The 22,039-nt window shown below is 53.3% G+C and overlaps 1 protein-coding gene across 1 annotated transcript in view; it reads left to right on the plus strand.

The window, feature by feature from the left end:
- Nucleotides 1–22,039, plus strand: part of TMEM181 (transmembrane protein 181) — a 61,143-nt gene that overhangs the window by 990 nt on the left and 38,114 nt on the right. Inside the window, 2 exon segments of the mRNA XM_004674161.2 lie at nucleotides 5,586–5,771; nucleotides 5,773–5,924. Coding sequence (XP_004674218.1) covers nucleotides 5,586–5,771; nucleotides 5,773–5,924 — 338 coding nt within the window.

Consider the following 22,039-nt stretch of genomic DNA (forward strand, 5'->3'; position numbering starts at 1 on the left):
GACCTACTGGAATCCACTGCTGGGGGCCAGTGGGAGACAGGGGACTTTGCTGTGCCCTGTGGGTCACTCCCTGGCCGGGGACAGAACTCACGCTGCAGGGGCTGGAGATAGTTTGAATGTGCCTGCTAAGCGGGCATGTCCATTTCTGCTTTCGCTAGGGAGGCCCTGTTCTTACTCGTAAGGAAGTTGAAGATGCGAGTGGCAGGTGTGAGGTGCCAGCCTGGAAACGCTGCATTGACTAAGGAGACTGGCATAGAGCAGACGGAGTATTTGAATGGAAGTGACCACTGCTGGGCCTGCCCACATCCTGGCTTCTGCCCTCACGATAGCTGGGGAGACCGAGAGACCCCAGTCAGCCACGAAGGGCACTGGGCGGAAATGTAATGGCTTCCACATACTATCAGAAAATATTTTAAAATGTTAACAGTGATTCTCTCGCAAGGATGTATGGGTGATTTTCATTCTCTTGCGTAAGAGCTCTTGTTATGTAAGTTTCTATAATGAGAAAGCACAGGTATCAGTAATCTCAGGGAAAGGAAACCTGTGGGAGCCCCAGGAGTGTTGACACGTTAATGAGACCTGGCTACGAACCAAGACTGTATCGAGTGTTTTACATAATCCTTCCCTCCCCAAGCCCAGGAGGCAGCCAACATTGTCATTCTCATTGTACACAAGAAAGGAGTCAAAGTTTAGTGATGTTAGTATTCAGGACAAGCTCCATCACTAAAGGAGAGAAGCAGACTTCTGACCAGTCTGGGCCACAGCCGGACAGAAGGCTTCCGGAATCACAGATGCTTGTGTGCGTCACGAGGAGACAACAGCCCTTTTGTGGGGTGCAAAAGCCAAAGGATAACTTGAGGGGAGCCCTTCATGTGCTTAGTGTACCTGTCTGAGCTGGACACCAGAATACCATCCTTAATGAGCCACAGAGGAAACGAAGGTAGTGGGCTGAGCAGACGTCACTGTCGTTGACCCCCCAAAACAATTAAGCTAAAGGATCCCTTAAAGCCATTCACCCAAAAGATGGGGAGAACAGGAGAGCAGAAAGCAAACACAAATGTTTGTAAATCATAAAGCAAAGAAGTTGGCATGTGAGGCCCCTTAGCTGGCAGAGACTGAAGAAAACCAAGAAGCAGCCGGCCTAGGTTGGGCGGGCACCACTTGGGCCTATCAGAGAGGGAAAGCGATGTCCTGGCACTGCCAAGCACTGCCAAGCACTGCCGCTGGGCAGCCGTGTGTCGTTTCTGCTCTCGCCGCACCGGGAGAAGGCCGAGCAGCTAGGAGGAGACCTCCTGGTGGGAGCGAGTGCGGCAGGTGCCTACAGCCGGGGGCCAGCGCGTGGTGAGTGAGCACGCCCTGGGGCCTCCGCCTAGGTGGGCTGTCCACATGCGGCACGGAACGCGCAACTGACTTCGAAGCCAGCTTGAACTGTGTCATGCAAGATTGCATGGCTTTTATTTTAGGCCAGTAAATTCCACAGCAGAGCGATCTGTGGCCAAGGCCAGGTAGCTGAAGTGAACGCTGATGTAAATGCGGACGGGCCTCCTCCTCCCAGAGGGAAATGAAAGACTCTTGCTCTACAGAATTGAACTGGTTGTGTCAGTTTTTTCCTAATGTGACAGAAAAAACCTTCCATCTCACAACATCTTAGCTTAAGACAACAGTAATATCCTGAGTCTACGGGATAGTGGGCTTTGTGGGCATTTATTCTGCTCTACATGCCGGTCACAAGTTACGCACGTGACTGCCTTCAGCTGAGGGCTGGCCTGGGGATGGGGCATTCAAGGCAGCGGTGGGTGCTCAGGGGGGGAGGGCTCCTCGACCCTTCTCCACATTCTCTAAGGCTCTCACTGCCTGACCTCCCCAGCAGGAAAATGCATGCTTCCTGACACATGGGCTGGCTTTCAAAAGGCTGAAAACAGAAGCTGCAATCCTTCTTGAGCCCCGGAGCAGAGGCATATGGCGAAACTCCAAAAGCAGCACAGGTTCATGATGAGGGGAGATTAATTCTGTCCTGCATGGGTGAACTGGAGCCTGTGAGCACCAATCTAAGAGGAGAGTCTTAATGGTACTGATACGGCGGCTCCAAGGAATGGCTCAGATATATTACACCAATAGACACACACAAGCACGCTGTTTTACTATTCCGCTCTTAAGTAGAAGTATTTAGCCAAATCATAGCAAAATCATAGCACATCTGGAAGAACTTCTAATCTGAAAGATAGAGACACAAATCAGCAGGAAAGAGCAGCTTGGAGAAAATAGATTATAAAGGGAAAAGGACATATTTTTATTTATTTTTATTTTTTTTTATTTTTATTTATTTGTGCATACAGAGCTGGGGTACAGGCCAGAGGGTCAGGGGTGGTGAGAGGCTTCACCAGAGACAGAGTGGGGAGCAGAACAGGCAGATCTACGAAGTACACTGCTGAGGGGAGCAGCGGGCGGGTCAGGAGAGGTCTGCCACGCCATGTGGTCTCCTCCGGGGCAGGCGGGAATCGAACTCATGCGGAAGTGGTTTTACCTTCTCAATGCTGTGCTTTAACCGGCTGCGCCACCAGGGAGGGCCAGGACATATTTTTAAATAAAGGAGAGAGCAGTGGTGGGGGAGATATTACATCCATGAAACAGGAAACAGAATATTCTACAAGAAGGAAAGATTAGTGAAATAATCAAAGTTCCTAGAAATTAAAAACATCATCGTAGAAATGAAACTATTGGTAGAAATATTGGAAGATCATGTTGAATAAAAAAGTAGACAGAAAAAGAAAAAAAAAAGATGATCAGCTTCCAACAAATAGGAATTCCAGAAAGAAATAACAGAAAACAGAGGGAAAGACATTATCAAGAAAATAATTTAAGAAAATTTCCTCACATCGAAACACCCAAATTTCCAGGGAAATTATCACTCAAAAGTCCCATAGAAAACTGTCACACATAATCTTAAAATGTCATCACAGTGTGGACAACATTAAATTCCTAAATACTACCAGTGAGGGGGAAAAAAGATATATAAAAAGGAATAGGGTTTGCGATGGCTTTAGACTCCTTAATAGCAACAACAAAATCTAAGTGATCGTGGAAAAATGCCTTCAAATTTTAAAGGAAAATTACTTGCTTTTTCTAGCCACACAACCAAGTACAAGGTAAAAGAATGATGTTTACATTTGTGACCTCAAAAAATTTGCATCCCATCATCTTTTCTCAGTAAGCTCCTTGAAAATACACTTCACCAATAAAGAGTAAGCACAGGACCCAGGGCCCTCCCTAATGGTGCAACAGGTTAAAGCGCAGCACTAAGAAGCTGGCCGTAGCCACTGCAGCACGAGATCGACCCTTGGCCAAGGAGTGACCCACAGGGCACGGCAGACCCCTCCTGTCTCCCCGCTGCTCCCCTCAGCATTGTACTTCATTGATCTGCCTGTTCTGCTCCCCACTCTGTCTCTGGTGAACCCTCTCACCCCCTGCACTTCTGGCCTGTACCCCAGTTCTGTATGTAAATTAATAAATCTTTTTTAAAAATAAGATTTTTTATGCATACAGAACTAAGTAAATAAATTATTAAAAAAGATCTTTAAAAATTTTATGCATACAGAACTGGGGTACAGGCCAGAAGTGCAGGGGGTGAGAGGGTTCACCAAAGACAGAGTGGGGAGAACAGGTAGATCGATGAAGTATACTGCTGAGGGGAGCAGTGGGGAGACAGGAGGGGTCTGCTGTGCCATGTAGACCACCTCCGGGGCTGGGATTGACCTTTCACTGAAATGACTGCTGCGAGCTTGCAGTGCTGTGACTTGACCTGTTGCACAACCAGGGAGGGCCCTAATAAATAAATCTTAAAAAAAGAGAAAAGAAAAGACACAGGATCCTAACAGAACAAAAGAGGAAGAATTCCAGAATGATGTTGCAGAGGTCACTCAGAAGACAGCAGGACCCCAGCCCTAGGACGACTAATCCACAGCTGATCCGAAGGCCAAGAAGAGATTCCACAAAGATGAAACTGAGAAGGGATCGTCGGCCTGCAAATCCTGAGAGGGAAGTTAAGCAACCGGAGGCAGGGCTGAGGTTGAGTTAGTGACTAACAAATAGAAAATCAGGCTATAAAAAAGGCAGTTATTAATTCTAGAGGAAATAAAATTTACAGAAAGGTAAAGCAATTATAGCAGACGGTGTATGATATTTATGCAGTTGTTGTGGACGGTGTGCACCTGTGTACATATTTACCTAGCATTTCCAGCTCCGTGATGAGCGAGGGAGCAAAGTAGATTATTATTCCATAACACTAGAGCCAGAAGCCTGACACTGTCTTCTAGGGACTCCATAGTTCAAAGTGGGTGGGGGGAGGCCTGGGCTAGAGAAGCAAGGGAAGTTTTCCAGGAGCATTTTTAAGGGGTTTAGTGTATCTTTAGGTTGATGAACTTTCCCCTAGTGATAAACTCTCTGAATCCACTGTGGCAGTTTACCTCAGAGTCAATCTCTTACAAAAAACAAATCTGCACGTGTGCTTTAGAAGGAACATGTTTTAGCGTGCCTCTTTCTCCCCTGTGTTTTGGGTATACCCAACTCTGGGATCAATTACTTGTCTTCTTGAGATGGTTAAATACAGGTGCTCATGTAATGATTTACAGCTAAAACCAAACTGTGCACAGGAAGGAATGATTGGCAGTTATGGGAATATTTGTGAGCTCTGCCTGGAGAGTTTGGCCAGCAGACAAAAAATTATTCCAAGGGCTAAGTGAGAGTCAGAAAATAAAATGTGATGATAGAAATAAAGAACAAGGAAGAGTGAGAGGGGCTAGCGCATAGATAAAAGCAGCTGAATTAGAGGTTATGAGAATATTTCCATGTGAGTTGCTCATTAGGCTCACCTGGGGAACCTTGAAAAATACATCTTCCTGGGCCCATGTTCTATACTTCAGACTCAGTATTCAGGCCCTCCAATGTGTGTGCAAGCTTCCTTCAGCGTTGGCAAGATCAAACTTGCTAGGACATCCATCTGCAGATTCAGGTGGAAACACTGACATCATCCAGAAAAGCTATTTCTTCACTTGTTATTGGAAAAGTTCACAGGAGGAAATGACATCATCTTTGGCTAAATAGTCCATGGAAGACATACTGATTCATGAGTTTTTATTTGACACACTAGTGTTATGCTGTGTAGAGGTGGGCACTCTCTTGCCCAGTCTGTGCGTGTGTGCGAGTAGGCAGCTCATTTTGGGCACGCTCCTTTATTATTTAAATATAATATTTATTACCGCATGTCTACTGGGAGGGAGTCTGTTAGCCAGAGAGCAAAGGAAGCCCAAGAGCACGGAGCTGTCCGTGGTGCTGACGCGGAAGCCTGGGCCGAGGCCTCGACCTTCCCGGCGCGGCTCGCAGTCGGTCTCCAGACCCCATTTTCCTTTCCGCGGCCACCTCCAGTTCCTTGATTCCTAGCGCGCCGTAGCGAGGGTGGCCCTTTATATTTTCGCCCTGGGCGGCAGATGACCTTGTGTGGACTCGCCTCCGCCTGGGCGGCAGCTGATGGGCGCGGCACCTCGCCTCCCGAGGCCTTTCGGCTGGGCGGGACCCTTCCTCCCTCCTAGGGGCCGCTCCCCGCGTCGTCGCGGGGCCCTGAGCCGCCCGCCCGCTTCCTCCGCGCCCCCTCCCCACCTCCCCCGCCGCCCGCTCCTCCTCCTCGGCCCCGCCCCGCGCGCCGGCAGCCCCCGATCCCCGGAGCCGGCGAGAGAGGGGGCGAGGGAAGCCATTCAAAGGGCGGCGCGGCTGGGGCGAGCCGGCGGGCGCGGCGCGGGGATGGACGCCGAGTACCCTGCTTTCGAGCCCCCGCTCTGCAGCGAGCTCAAGCACCTGTGCAAGCGGCTCCAGGAGGCGTACCGGGAGCTGAAGGAGGACCTCACGCCGTTCAGGGATGATCGCTACTACAGGTAGCGGCCGGCGGCGCGGCCGGGGGCGGGCCGGGCTGCGGGCGGTGGGCGTAGAACCCCGACTTCCGGCGGACACCCATCGCCGCCGGGGTGCGGTGCTCGAGCTGAGCTCGGGGTTTGGCGGGGTCCAGCCTCCACCGCCCGCTCCTTCTGGCAGGCGCCGAGTCCCGGGGGAGGAGGGGGGTGAGGAGGGAGTAGGTCCTCCGCTTCTGGCTGTGGCGCTTGCGTTCTGGGGGGGGCAGGGGGTGCGGTCAAGGGCGGATCTGGGGAGCTGGATGAAGATTCCGTTCCCTAGAAACCTGAACCGAGATCTCAAATCCCCAAGAAAGGGACCCAAGGGGGTCGCTCGCTGTTTTGCCCCTCCCTGTCTCCCTTCTCTTCCCGTCATTCTGCCCCCCACCCTACTCGCACCCTCCTGGCTGAGCTTTCTCCCTTCCCTCCGCATCCCATCCGTGGTCCTCGCTCTGGGCTTGCTGAGTACTGGCTTGGGGAGTCGGTCACTCCCACTCGGGTGAAGCAGCCACCTCTGAGGTACAGGGCCGCGGGCTCGGCTGGTGGCTTTGAGGCTGCGGCTTGCTGCGGATTGGGGGCAGGTGGCGTCAGCGCTGAGCCCTGCACCATTGAGGTGCGACAGGGAGCCACGTACCAGCACCCCGCCCTCGGACGGAGCTGTTGGTTGGGCTTGCATGCCTTCCTCTCTGTCTGCTCTCCTGCAGCCAAGGTGAGCGCTGCGGGTAGCTGCAGACCGAACAGAGCTGCCCCTTCCTTGTGGTGCTTTGCACTTCTGGTGGCCAAATGTGCCCTTTGCCAGTGGCCGACTTACCGCGTGTATCTGGTGTCATGAAAGGCCACCCAGAGAGGGTACAGAGCCTGGCCCCCGGTTGAGTGCATCACTAACTGGCTCTGTGTCTGTTAACTGCACCTCAAGCCTCTTGATCTGGGACGGGGGGGGGGGGGGGGGGGGCAGCGTGGACTGGAAGGCGTGTGAGAGCGGAAGTCTAGTAAAGGTTTCCTCACTCCATGCGCCAGGGCGGCAAGAGGGTGCATGGCTGTCCTGGAAGGGGCACTGTTGGTACAGCCCGCCTGTGGGCGTCCCCACACATACATGCTCAGAAGGACGCGCCAGGCTGACCACGGATTCTCCAAAGCCCAGTGAAATCGCCTGCCGACCAATATATTGGCCACAGTTACTGAGCAGAAAAGTCCATAAAAGCAAACAAACAAACCCAAGATGGCATCATGTGACTTCTGAAGATGTCTCACAATCTAGTTATTTAGTTCATGCAACCTCCTGGGAGAACTGGCAGGTTAAAAGTTTTAAGTCTTATTTTTGATTACATCCCAGTTTTCTTTCTCACTAATCCTCCCCCCACACCCGATTTTATTTTTCTCGCTATTTGTTTTCTGGAAAACTTTTTTAGCAAAGAAGCTGGTGAGTAGAGAAATAGTCTTGGCGCAGGTAGCAGAGAACAAAGCCGCATGCACGCATCATTCACACGTAGCCCACCCGGTATTCCTTCTCCCCTTTCCTCAGCTAAGCACCTCCTCTGTGCTGCTACCATTCCAGGTGTTAGGGATACAGTGGTGAGCGAGACAGGCAGGGCCCCACTGCCGTGGCACTTCGTGACTGCATCCACCATGAGTGTGAGGACGATGATAAACAGGGTGACGTGGTGAGGAGTAATGGGGGACTGCTTCAGAGAGGGTCACCAGACAGGTGACCCTCTCTTGTCACCTTTGACAAGGTGACATTGGCTGAGAACTGATGAATGAACTTTCACTGGATCATGAGCTGGGAGGAACGTTCCAGAACAGGAAGGACAGGTGCAGAGTCCCTGAGGTCATTAAAACATGTCAGGTTCAAGGAGCACACGGAAGACCAGGATGCCTGGAGCAGAGGGTTGTCTGGAGCAGAGGGATACAGGCCTTGTGGACCAGACAGAGGATTGTGGGTGTCATTAGAACCCCATTGTGCAGCCACTGGGGGGGGGAGGTTGAGTGGGGTAGCAACATGAGCCGCTGACTTTTTTTCCTACACCAGTCATTTGAAAACTGCTCTAGGAGCAAGTTCATCCATTGAAGTTGCACCCCGCAGACTAACTCGTCCTGTCTAGAGGGGGAGCGTAGCACATGCTTCTCACCCCAAGACAAGGCTGGCTCCTGAGTGCTTCACAGTGTGCTAAGCGGCGAGACTGGCTCCCAGAGCCTGCCTCATGGCGATGCTTCAGGGCACTGAACTGTCTCCCACTGCTCTTTGATTTTTGTAAAAGGGTTTATTTATTCATGCTTACAGAACTGGGGTACAGCCAGGGCGCTGGGGTGGTGAGAGGATTCACCAGAGACAGAGCGGGGAGCAGAACAGGCCGACTGATGAAGCACACTGCTGAGGGGGGCTGCGGGGAGACAGGAGAGGTCTGCCGCGCCCTGTGGTCAGCTCCCTGGCCGGGGATCGAACTCGTGCTGCAGTGGCTGCGGACAGCTTCATTATGCAGTGCTCTCCCGCTGTGCCTCCAGGGAGGGCCCTGCTCTTGGAATTTTTATGTCTGTGTTGTGCCTCCCTGAGCTAGGGGCACTGCGCTTGGGTTTCCGAGCTGGGGAGCTGGCAGTCCCGCTCCGCCTCTGTCCAGCTAGAAGGTGAACTGGCTGCCACGCTCACGGCTCTACTCTTCCCACGGTCCTTGCGTCCTCCTTGGTGACATGACTAAAGTGCCGGCCTTTCCCCGGGACTGGGACCGCCCTCCTGGGGTTGGCAGCTTCCCTGAAACAGGTCCCCCGAGGGGCAGTTCTATGCCTCTGTTCCCAAAAGACACCCAGCCGGCGCTTCTCAGCTGAGCCATCCGCATCGCTGCATTCGGTAATTTGGTGGCTGAAAAGCAGCAGCGCATGGCCAAAGGCTCTGGTCCTTCTAGTCCTGTCGCGCACAGGAGAGGGCAGCTGTCCTGCCTGCAGGAGGGGGTCGGGGGGTAGGTGGGGAAGCTGGAGACTGGCCACTGGGCTCCAGGTTCTAGTCCTGGCTCTGCCCTTTGCCAACCCTGCGGATTGGGGAAATCAGACGGTTCCGTGGTGATCAGTTTCTGCATTACAAAATGAAGGATGGGTGTTGTGAGGCGCAGAGGTTGATGAAGATGCTTTCTGATCCAGATGACGAAAAACCAAAGCGCTCCCCCGGGTACAAGGTCACAGGGTGAGTTGATTGTCCGGCGGCTGTATGATCATTGAGTTCATGGTGACTTGGGAGCTGTCGGCCGCTGTTGTATTCGTCTTGGCCTCTGATAATCTTCTAGCTTCGTCTTCGTAGGCAGAACTAGCTGGTGTTCTACATGGCTTCCAGTGTCCGGAGCCTATGTCAGGTCTCCCCTCTGCCTCCTCCAAACAGCCGCCGAGAAGACAGACGTGCTGACAGACACGTGGTTCCCGATGTTGCCGTGGGAGCGTCACCTGCCACAATCCCTGTGAAAACTGCCTGCTGCCCTCTGAAAAAGAAACCTACCTGGCCCTCCCTGGTGGCGCAACAGGTTAGGGTGCAGCACTGCAAACTCCCCGCAGCCGCTTCAGTGTGAGTTCAATCCCCGCCCAGGAGGTGACCCACAGGGTGCGGCAGACCTCTCCTGACCCGCCTGCTGCTCCCCTCAGCAGTGTACTTTGTCTGTCAGCCTGTTCTGCTCCCCACTCTGCCTCTGGTGAAGCCTCTCACCCCCTGGACCTCTGGCTGCACCCCAGTTCTGTATGCTTAAATAAATCCTTAAAAGAAAAGAAGAAAGAAGGAAACCTACAGATACCCTTTGGCCCTGAAATTCCTCTGTGGCACAGATCCTGCAGAAATTCACACACATGTCCATCCACAGGTGTTAAAATGTGCACAGCATTGCAATTCACAGTACAGCTAACTGGAAACCAATCAAGTACCCATCAACAGTAGAATGGATACATTTGGCTTACTTCAGAATGGAACATGTATAGGAAGGAAGCACCTTGGGACACCCACCACATAGAGGCGGTGCCACATAGATACAGAGCCTGACCCAGAAGTGCGTATTTTTTGATCGAGCACCAAGTGTCACTGGTGTGGACTCCGGACACTGTTGACAGTGGGACAGTGGCCAGCCCTGAGCGCTCCGTGAGTGGAGGGGCAGGGAGGTTTCCTGGGTGCTGGGAGTGCTTTTTTTCTCGGTCTGGGCCCCGGTTGCACAGCACTTCAGTTTGTGAACTGTTGTCAAACCTGCACACAGCTGTGCATGACCTGTGTGTGTGCGCGTTGGGAGCAAGCCGAAGCTACAGCCAGCGTCACGGTGTCTCACTGATGAACTCAGGACCTCACCTTTCCCAGCAGGACAACCCCAGGGGGCAGAATCAACAGGAGAACCAGGGCATCCCCAGAGCCATCTCCCCTAAATCAACCGTCCTCAGGAGAGGATGCATGAGCACCAGACTGGTTTATTATTTTTTTTTTAAGATTTATTTATTTACTTATGCACACAAGAACTGGGGTACAGGTCAGAGATGCGGGGGGTGAGAGGACTCACCAGAGACAGAGTGGGGAGTAGAACAGGCAGAATGGCTGAAATATACATCTGTGAAGAGCAGCAGGGAGACAGGAGAGGTCTGCTGCGCCCTGGGGGCCACTCCCTGGCCGGGGATTGAACTCGTGCTGCAGTGGCTGCAGACAGCTTCATAGAGCTGCACTTGAACCTGCTGTGCCACCAAGGAGGCCCTAGCTGGGGTTTTGTTAGGAAGAAGACGAGCAGGCCTTCCGCTGCTTTCACGGAATGGACAGTGCGGGGTGGCACAGAGCCGCGTCGCAGCTCAGCAGGCAGAAGCCCTGTGTTCGGCCATCTTGCTGAGCCCAGCTGGGTTTCTCATGTTACTCGTCTCTGTAAAACACAAGAGCAATGCAGTTGAGTTTTCTTGGCCAGTGGAGTGATGTCTTTACCCAAGAGGCTTCCTGAGGCAACAGGGCCGCTTTGGTGAGCTCACTGGGGCCTGCAGCTGTTTCAGCAGCCCAGCGGGCTGTTGCAGCGACGGCTCCACGCTGCCCCCGCTGGGGGCTGACCAGCACAACAGTGAGATGCCCGTGGGGCTGACCAGACCCAGGCAAACACCGGAAGTGGGTTTCCGCCGGAATCCTCGACACTGGCAGCTCATCTGTGCTCTTAAACACAGATGACCCAGCCGCAAGGGCCCAGACTTCATTCACTTGGGGGGCTGGGCTCAGGCAGTGGGGGGCTGTGCTCAGGCAGGGGGGCTGTGCTCGGGGGGGTGTGGGCTCAGACAGGGGGCTGTGCTGAGTGTTCCTGGCACCTCCATCTGCGCCGGGGACAGACTTGCTAATGACATGAACTCAGTGGCCACTGTCAGTGGCCAGTGGCTGGTTCTGGCTTCCTGGATGCCCAGCCTCATGTTGGGGGTGGCCATATCTGCATGCCTCACTCTGACCTAGGCTGGTACTGACCCCTCGGTACTGGCTTGGCGGGAATGTGCCAGTGGGCTCACGTTTCTGCCGTTTTCAAGTCTTTGAGGACAACTCACTGTTCTGGCCCCTCATTCTCTTACCTTGTTTCGCTGGTAGGAAGCAATGAGTATCCCTGATGGGACTGTGATTTTATTTTATTATTATGTTAAAAGATTTATTTAGGTATACAAGAGCTGGGGGTGCAGGCCAGAGGTGCAGGGGGTGAGAGGACTCCCCAGCGACAGAGTGGGGAGTGGAACAGGCAGATCGACTGACATCCACTGCTGAGGGGGAGCGGCGGGGAGACAGGAGGGGTCTGCTGTGCCCTGGGGGTCCCTCCCTGGCCGGGATCGAACTTGTGCCGCAGTGGTTGGGCCAGCTTCACAGTGCTCAACTTCTACCTCTTTGTGCCACCAGGGAAGCCCAGGACTGTGACTTTGAAGCCGACTTTTCTGCCTCCATCATTGCAAAGGCTGAGGGCTGATGAACTTACAGGCTTAGGACTGAGACGGACCAACAGCTTGTGCCGCCGTTCTCTGTTTGGGCCAGACACGGGCTCCAGCTGGCCATGGGCTTGGAGCCTGAGCAAACACACGGTCGAGGGCCCATGTGGAAGCCAAGCCCGCTCAGCGACCCCCTGCCCGGGTTCCCGGCCGTCTCCGTCCTGTGCCCGGGCCCCGGACCCGTCTGCCTCCGTCTGTGCTCTCCTGCCCGGTCTTTCCCTCCGCTCCGACTCCTCCACCCACGGGCAGCTCTGCCCCTGCTTCCTCCTCCCAGCCTCCCTTGGAAGCAGCCGCACTGTCTTCTTCCAGGGACGCTGGCCTGGCCTCTTGGTGCTCGTATATGTGGGTTAACTCGGCCACTGATACCGCCCCCAAGGTGCTCACATCTTCACAGCAGATGAAGACCACTGACACCCACTCACGTTCTTGCTCAGCTGGTTGCTTTTGATGTAGCCCAGGCAAGCACAGTACTAGCCTCTTGCAGTCTGCCTGTGCTGCTCCCTGTGAGGCTGCACCCTACCTCTGCCACAGATGAGACCATCCTTGTGGCTGGCAAAGACCCCAAACAGTAGCTGCTATAAATCAGCCCCCAGCCTTGCAATGACGGAGGCAGAAAAGTTGGCTTTAAAGTCACAGTCCTGGGCCCTCCCTGGTGACACAAAGGGGTTGGTGCACAGCACTATGAAGCTGTCTGCAGCCACTGCGGCACAAGTTCGATCCCCGGCCAGGGAGTGACCCACAGGGCGCAGCAGACCTCTCCTGTGTCCTCAGCTGCTGCTCAGTGACGTCACCTACACGTGACCCCACTCCTCTGAGAGTTCCTGCACCCTTGTCCGAGCTGGCCAGTGCCTGCCCTGGGCCTGGGGACTGTTGGTGTGAGGCACCTTCCAATGGGCAACCTGTCCCAGCGCCTCCAGGACGCTGGCTGCGCAACACTGCCACCTGCTGGCCCTGCCTCTTCCTACCAGCCTGGAAACCCTACAACCGCCAGGTCCTGGAGGCCGTGACCCCGGGCCCAGGGCTCTCCTTTGTGGCTCTGGCATCCCCCAGGGCTCCAGGGGTGCCCCGGGAGACCCGTGCTCTGCTCCTCTGTGAGGAGGGCCTGGCTGAGAATGGAGATGTGTGTCGGTTGCCGAGAGACCAAGTCAGCCTTCCTGCCCGTGAGCCCTCATCTGCCCTGGGAGGTCTGGGCTGTGGGGTTTCAATGCTTCAGTCTGAGAGAAAGTTCAAACCTGCCATCAGAGAAAAGCTTCTGTGGCTTCTGTGGAGTGAGTAGGAGACACAGCAGCTGGCCAGGACAACGCTGGGGTGGCCCATGACGGGCCTGGTAACAGGGGGCCCCCAGAGGAGGGGCAGGCTGGTGCTGGTGAGGCTCTCAGCCTCCGGGCTATGGCTCAGGAAGACAACTCCGGAGATGAGGGCTGAGGCAAACAAAGCATCTGTTATCTTCTTTCGTTCCTCAACAAGTTCCCAGGTGAAGTCAACGTTCCTTCTCTCTGAGAACACTTTGAGTTGCTAAATTTTCAACATTTCTGTCTCTACTTACAGATGAAGGTCCAGCCCCAGAGAGCAGGGGTAGTAATGTTCCAAGACAGGGTCTTAAAGCATAGAGAATCAGACAAAACCCCAGTTCTCAGCGTTCCATCAAAAGGTGGGAAAGGAGGAAGGGAGAAGCCCCATTTTGAGAATGGGAGAGTCTCGTTAGGGCCACGTACCAGCCAGTGTGTAGCTGTATTCACAGGTGTTGGGATTCCGAGGACCCGCAAATGTTAGCATACCCAAGAACCACCGAGGGACGTCCTTGCTAGATGAGGAGGCCTAGGTGGCCTGCCCCGAGATTCCAAGTAGCGCAAGGCCCAGGAACCTGCATTTCCACAGCCTCGCTGGTGTCTAAGGTACTGCATCACAGCCCAGCGTCTCCCCAATGCCCCCCGTTCACAGCGGGAACGCTCAGGCCCTGCGTGCATGCTCTGTCTTAGTCTTTTCCTTCTCATCCTGCCTTCTTCACTTAGGATCTGTTTCCTTTGGCTCCAACCTCAAGACCAGGTGAAGCTGTGATCTCCTTTAGAAGTGTCACAGCCTGGCCCTGCTCAAGGTCACCACTCGGCCACGTGTTTGGGAGTCTTTGTGCAGGAACTCACACCATTTGGTCGTATCTCTAGCCTCACCTTACCTTTACCCCTCTGCCCTATCTTTTTTCTGCCCCTTCTTGCTTTCTGTGCATCGCTCTTGTAAAGCTCAGAGAGCAAGGCAAAGCCTTACTCACCTCTATGTCATGAGGCCCTAACACGATGCCTGTCACATACTAGGTGCTCAGAGAACATCTGTGCTGAAAATGTGACTGAATGAGAGAGGACAGAAAGGGTTTCACTAAATTTCAGGTCCATGTATTTTCTCTTAGTTTCTGGTAGGTATCAGCGATGTGAGTGCCCAGTAACATTGAGAATTGCTTGTTGAGTAGTGGTTGATTTAGAAATAAACAACAAAAAATATAGAGGAACTTTATTAAAGACATGAAGATGTATAATAGGAGTCTTCTATTTCCTTGCCATTCTTCAGTTAATACAAAAAAGGACAGAAAAGGAAGGACAGTGAAACAAAAAGTGAGACATGGAACATGGAAAGTAAAGGCAAATTGGCAGACATAAATCCAGCGTATGCCAGTAACAGCACGATGTGGTAAACTGGGCAGCCCAGCCCCGCGGTGGAGGTTGTCTCACTGGAACAAAAGCAAGACCCAACTGTATCTGCTTGCAAAAATCATACTTGATATTCAAAGATACAAGTTGAAAGTTAAAGGATGAAAAAACACATCATGTGAACAGCAAACTGGGGAATGCTGGAGTGGCAACATATATATTGAGTAAAATAACTTTTTAAATGCAGTATGTACTAGAAATACAAAGAGATATACTACTTGATAAAGGGGCAATCCATTCGGAATATATAAAAATTAGAAACATGCTCAACAACAGAATCTCAAGATACATGAAACAAAAATAGACTGGAAAGGAGAACGAAACTCAAAGATACAGTTGGAGTCATTACGTCCCTTTCAATGACAGAGAGAAACACCGACCAGAAGATTGACAGGAAAATGGAACACTGGAAAAAGTCAACTAGACCCAGCAGATAATATAAAAAATTCCACCCAATATAAACAGCAGACTATGTATCTCAAGTATACATGAAATATTCTCCAGGATAAATTAATTTGAAACAAGCTATCTCAACTTTAGAAGGATTGAAATAGAAATAAGTTTTGCAAACACTATGGAGTGAAATTAGAAGTCATTAACAAGGAGAAATTGGGGCTATCCCCAAATATGTGGAAATTAACTGACACGCTCCTTAGAAACCAATGAATAAAAGACAAACTAAAAAGGAAACTATATAAAAAGTATTTTGAGATGAAAGAAATGAGAACACAACATACCAATACACATGGGACACAGCTAAAGCAGTTCTTAGAGTGAAAATTTATAGTTGTCAATGCCTGCATTATGCAAAGGTGACCTGACTGGTGAATTATAACAAATATTTAAATGACTAATACTAGTTCTTCATAAACTCTTTTAAAAATCATAAACTCTTTAAAAATAAAATCTTTTAAAAATCAGGGGAAGAAACATTTCCTAGTTCATTTTATGAGTTAATATTACAGTATTACCCTGAGACCAATCCAAGACTGTGCAAGAAAACTCCAGATCATTATCCCTTAAGGATATAGACAGAAAAATTCTTGGGAAAAAAAAATCCCCAATCAACAGCAAATTCAGTCTAGCAAAGGGATTATAATCCTACTGTTGCCAAGTGGAACTTATCCCAGGAACCTAAAGTTATTTTCACACTAATTAATATATAACTAACAAATATAGAATGCACTATGTCAATAGAATAAATGATAAAAATCATAGTAAAGATAAAAAATACATTTGACAAAACTCAACACCTCTCGTGATAAAAATATTTGACAACTAGGAAGAGAAGAGGACATCTTCACCCTGATGAAGAGCAGCTGTGAAGTCCCAGTAGCTAACATTCTTCATGGTGAAACTGCACCCTCTCTCCCTAGATCAGGGTACCTGCTCTCACCACTGCTATTTAAAATGGTTCTGGAGATACCAGGCAAGGAAGCTAGACAAGAAAATGAAAGATGGGAAAGCAAAAAGTAAAAGTGTCTCTATTTACAGACAACATAACCTTGTGTGTAGAAATCTTAAGGACTTCACTGAAAAAAACAACTAGGATAGAACAGGTCAAAATCACAATGAGATACCACTTCACACTCACTCGAGTGACCATAATAAAAATGACTGATAATAACAAGTGTTATCAAGGATGTGGAGAAAATGAAAACTTCATATATTGCTGGTGGGAATGTCAAATGGGGCAGCTGTTTTGTACAACAGCTCCTGAGCAGTTAGTTCCTGAAAAGGTTAAACATTGAACCACCGTATGTTCCAGCAATCCCTCTCTTAATAAGTGCCCAAAACCAATGGAAACACGCCCACACAAGAATTTGTATATGAATGTTTATAGTGGTCTACTATCCAATGAAATATTATATAGTCAGAAAAAGGAAGTACTGATACATGGTACAATATGAATAAACTTTGAAAACTATGCTTTGTGAAATAAGTCATTCACAAAGACCACATACTGAATGCTTCCACAAAATAAGTCCAGAAAACAAAACTGAGGAGACAGAGAGTAGGTAAACGATTGTCAGGGACTTGGAGGAGGGAGTGATAAAGAGTGACTGTAAATGGGTACAGTTACTCTGGGGATGTATGATAAAAATATTCTAAATTAGATCGTGAGAGTAGTTGTATAACTGTGAATATCCGAAAGACCACCAAATTGTGCACTTTCTAAAAGAGTGAATTTTATGGTACATGATAGTATTTCAATCAAATGATTACTTTTAAAGAGAATAAGCATAAAGAGAATGGCTATTCACATACTCTGAAGCCGTAATCAAGACGGTAGGATACTGTACCCAGGAGAGGTTAATAGCCAGCAGGGTGATTTCACACAACTATGGTGAAGAGAAAGGTGGTTTTGGCTTGAACTGGGATTCTAGCTCAGTAGATGGGGGGAAACTCAATCCCTACCTTGCACTCATCCCAGGAAGGGGAATCAAGATGGTAAGAACTTCAGTGAATAGATGAAAATATAACATCTTTGATTCTTATGGATTAAAACCGTAAGTCACGATCTGTGTACAAAGAAAGCGGTGAGCTTGATCTCGTTAAGACGGAGAACGTTTGTTCAGTGCTTGCCTGGGGCACAGACACTAAAATTGGAACTGTACTGGGAAGGGTGGCAGGGCCCTGAGGCTGCACCCACAAAATTCACGGAGTTCCATATATCTTTTTATAAAAGAATTTTTGTTCAACAGAGGACACTTATGGGCAGACTTTTCAGATGGCAGAGCAGAGAAGAGGTATTTCCAAGGTCTGTGCTTCACCAAGCACTGGTGCTACTATTTCCATGGAAACTCGCCAGAGCACCCCCTCCCTCACGTGGGCACAGAGCTCTCCCATGGAAGCCCAAGGGCACAGGAGCAGTTGCGCCCATGCAGGGCACAGGGAAACAGAGTTAAAATTAAAGCAGGGCGCAAAGGGTTAGGACGCAGCACTGCAAGCTGGGCGTAGCCACTTCAGAGCGAGTTTGATTCCTGGCCCCGGAGGTGACCCACATGGCCAGCAGACCTCTCCTGACCCGCCCTCTGCTCCCCTCAGCAGTGGACTTTGTCAATCTGCCTGTTCCGCTCCCCACTCTGTCTCCGGTAAAGCCTCTCACTGCCCCTGCACCTCTGGCCTGTACCCCAGTTCTGTATGCACAAATAAATAAATCTTAAAAAAAATAATTCAAGCAGAGAGGCTGCCGGTCTGGTATCCTGGCTCTGGCTGCCCCACATGTGTGGCCAGGGCCGTGTCCGCCGTGGGGCTCACTGCCCCTCTCTCCCCGGCCGGCCACAGGCGACATCCACCCTCCGTCACACTCCCGCTCCCGGTCCCTCTGCACTTTGGCTGTGGGTTTTCAGAGACTTCTCAGTGCACGGCTCACTCTGCTCTTTGATCACACTGGAAACGTGATTCCTTTCTACAGAGAGCCTCTGAGCACAGCCCCGCTGCCCTCTGCCTGGGGCGTGCAGGCCCCGTCACCGCTTCTCCACCTGGACGTCTCCAGACGTCTCCCGGCCCCGGCGCAGGGTGGAGGGGCCGCGGCCCGGATACCCTCCCCAGGCCTGGCCTGCTGTGCCCGCAGCCCCTCAATGCGCTTGTTCGTGGTCGGTCAGCTGGACTTTGGCTGCACGGCTGGGCTGAGGGCGCCTTGTGGCCCCTTCACGGCCAGGGCAGGTGGCAGAGCCGTGGGTGGGCTTACCCAAGCCTCGCTGTGGCCCCCGGGTGCAGCAGAGGCGTGGCTGGGCGGCAGAGGGGGGCTGTCCTTCTCGCGCCCGTTTTGCTCTGAATCAAGAGAAAACACTGCGACGCCGTATTTCTGGAGAGCAAAGGAGGTGTGAGCACCCCGCCACCTCTGGCCCCGTGACGGCTCTCGGGGAGAGAGCTCCGTTTGCCAGATGTCCGGCCCCCAGCTGGACACCTGCACTGGGACACCACGAAAGCCCAAAGCAGCCTCCTCCTGAAACCTGAGACCAGCTCCGGAGAAGCTTCCGGGGCTGCTGTAGCCAACTCCTCGGCCGCCTGCTGGAGGCCGGAAGGCTGCGATCTCCGCCGCAGGTTGGCTCCGTGAGAGACTGTCAGGCAGCTGGGCTCCAGGCCCTGCCCCCACTCTGTGACCTCGGGGGCGTCTCCCCCTTCACACCGACTGCCCTGTGTGTGTCTGTCTCTGCATCGAGGCCCCCGTGGTGAGGACCCCAGCCCTGGCTCAGTCCTCCCGGCCTCTGCATCATCTGCAAAGGCCGTATCTCCAAATAAGGCCACAGTTGCAGGCACGGGGGTGCAGGCTTCCGCCTCTCTGGGGGACACAGTCCACCAGACACGCTGTCCCTGGAGGTGAGGCCGGGCGTGGACCCAGGGCCGTGCGGCTCCTTCTGCACCAGCTGCTGCATGCGTGTCGGTGGTAGGATCTATTGCTGCTGTCTCGGAAGTCAGGCTGTGAGCCTCAGAGAATCACCGCGGCGCCCGACTGACTGCCAGCCAGCACAGCAGAGCGGGCTGCCCCATGGGGCTGGGCCCGAGGGGGGCCAGTGCCCGTCTCCCCACCAGGGGTATCTAGAGTCTTCTCTGGCTGCCTGAGCTATGCCAGGTGCCAGTTGGGTAGGGCGTGTGGTGCGTGTGTGGAGTTCATGTGTGTATGTAAGTGTGTGGCACACGTGTGGCGTGTGTAAGCGTGTGTGGTGTGCATGTTCGCCCAGTGTGCACACACACCGATGGCATACACGTGTGTGGTACGGGTGGGTGTGACATGTATGTTGTGTGTGCTGTGCATGGCATGTGTGGGCATGTGCTGTGCGTGCGTCTTTATGTTGTGTGTTCCCTCCCCCTGCTCTGGGTCACTCAGCCTGGATTGCAGGCTGTGTTCCCCCTGACTTTCTAGTTTCAGGGTTCCACATGCCCCTTCCTCTCTGACTCCAGGTTTTTTTTTTAAAGATGTATTTATTTATGCATATGAGAACTGGGGTGCAGGCCAGAGGGGCAGGAGATGAGAGGAGCCACCAGGGACAGAGTCGGGAGCAGAACAGGCAGATGTACTGAAGTCCACGCTCAGGGGAGCAGCGGGGAGACAGGAGAGGACTGCTGGGCCCTGTGGGTGGCTCCCTGGCTGGGGTTTGAACTCGTGCCGCAGTGGTGATGGCGCTGAACGCCCCTGGAATGGTGGGGTTTAAGTCACATCTGGGCAATGAGGATACGGCCTCTCGAGCTGGATGCTCAAAGTCAGAGCAGAGGGCTCCGTGAGCCCAGCGCTCACCTGCAGCTGGCCAGACCACCGTGTCCTGGGCCTGGCTGCCGGCATTTACTGGCTCGCGCTTGGTGGCCCGTCGTGACCTGATCTTGGCTGGCTTGTCCTCTGGGAAATGGCACGGGTGGAGGGTCCCCTGGACCACAGCAGTGAGGGCAGGGCTCTTCCCGGAGAGCGGGGTGGGGGGGGCATTGTCTGGCTCTCCCCTAGGGGCAGGAGCACCACAGAGAACAAGACGAAACGCGGTCACCCGGGGACGCTGTGCCGTGTCCTTCCCCGCTCCCCTGCGTCCCCGAGCTGGAGCTGTCATGGGCTGCTGCTTCTGACGGTCACCCTGACATCCAGCGGCAGCCGTGATGTCCTGTGGGGACACGAGTCCTCGCTTGGCTCGGCCCGCCCACCCAGCACAACTGGGTGCTGTTTCTGAGGCAAAACCCCACTCCCGGGTGAAGAGAACCTTCAGTTTGGGCCTTGGGCCTGCGGAGGTCACCGAACAATCAATCCGGACATCCTGCCCGCTGCGGGGGCGTGGGGGCGGTAGGGGTCCCCGAGCCCAGGCCCGGGTCTCCTCGAGGCCCGCTCGGTTCCCACAGCCCGCTAGAGAAGGGCAGCGTTGCGGCACGTCCTCCGAGAGCAGAGGCGGGGACCCTCTGACATACGTGTCCTGTCACAGAGACGGGGCACCCCAGCATTTCTGAGCACGGGGTGAAGAGTCTCTCTTAGCCGACAACAAGGAATTTGTTATGGAGATGCAGGGGTCGTTTAAGGAACTAGGGGCAAGCTGCACTTTGGAAGGAGCTGGAGATGACCAATCAGGGCCCATCTTCTTATCTCCACCGACAGCAAAACCACCAGTCAGCAAAGCTGCGCTGGAGGCCTGTGAGGGCTTTCGAGGTGACCGCCCCCCAGGCCCACCTGCAGACTTAGCTGCTTGGGCTCCACTCTGGGCACAGGAACTGTTTAAAGCTCCCCGAGCGATTCTCATTTCAGCAGATGTTGAGACCCCATTGCCCAAAGGGATGGTCCCTCCCCTCCTCTCCCGCAGGCCCCACACCAATCTTCTTTTCCTGCACGCTGCTACTTTGCAGAGTTGATTCTCGCCCACCCAGCAGGCAGTGAGGACGTTTCGTGGGTTTGAGGTCACACACCTCAGCCGGGCTCCGCGAAGCTCTGGAAGCCGCTAGGTTTCCCGGCCTGCTCCCTTCCCCAGTCTTTGCAACAGTTTTGAACCTTCTCCACTCCTTTGTGACTGGACGCAACCGACACTGACCCTCAGTCAGAGGCACCCCCGCTAGTGGGGGCTCACCCCCAGTGAGGGTTTGCCTGTTCCCAGGCTCTGCTGCCTCTGTCCCCTGGGGGCTGACCAAGGATGGGGGAGCCCCACGCTGACGGGAAAATGCCCTGGCACGGGCCCTGCCCCCCAATGGCTGCTGGCAAGGACAGGGGACGTCAGACAGATGTCAGGGCAGCAAATAAGTATCCAGACATGGCAGATTCTGCCTGGAGCGAGGCTTCCGTGCCTGCAGCTGCCTGTGCAGAGCGCCGCACAGCCAGGACCTGGCTAACAGGCACAGGGCTTGGAGGCCTCCAGCCACCACGCACAGGCGCTGGAGGCGGGGGGTGGCCTCCAGACAGCGTCACGCCCGGCCGACACCTAGATGCCAGCCTGTGCCGGCCCTGCGCCGAGGACCCTGGTGCCAGCACACAGACGCTGAGAACTAAGTGCAGCCGCGAGCCGCCGAGTCCTGGGGCCACCGGTTATGTGGCAACAGATACATAACCGAGCCACGCGCGTGGCAGGCCGCCGACCAGCGTCGCGGGGGGACGAGCACAGTGGGGCAACAGCCTGTGTGGGCAGCGACGGCAGAGCGGCACGTCCGTGCCCCTGGCATTTCTGAACTTGATCAGTACGTAAAGCATCTGAGCGAACAAGTGTTAGCTCTGCTTCCACTGATCGGTTTGTAAGCGCAGAGAAGACAGCGAGGACGTAAGCTCCCTGCTGCGCTGTCCACGTGGCCGGGAGGGCGAGCCCTCCTTCCAAAGGCCGAGGTGCTCTGGCGGGGCAAGTGGTGGGGATCCCAGCCCGGGGGGCCAGGTCACGCACTGCCTACTGGACAGCAGAAGGGCCCGAACCAGCCTGCAGATGGAGCCAGCCACGCTCACAGCCACGATCGCGCCAGGGGACTTCAGGCCTGTGGGCTAGTCCGAAGCCTCCTGCAGTCCTGCACGCA

This window comes from Condylura cristata, unplaced genomic scaffold (assembly GCF_000260355.1).
Source record: "Condylura cristata isolate star-nosed mole 26May11 unplaced genomic scaffold, ConCri1.0 scaffold00001, whole genome shotgun sequence".
Lineage (NCBI taxonomy): Eukaryota > Metazoa > Chordata > Mammalia > Eulipotyphla > Talpidae > Condylura > Condylura cristata.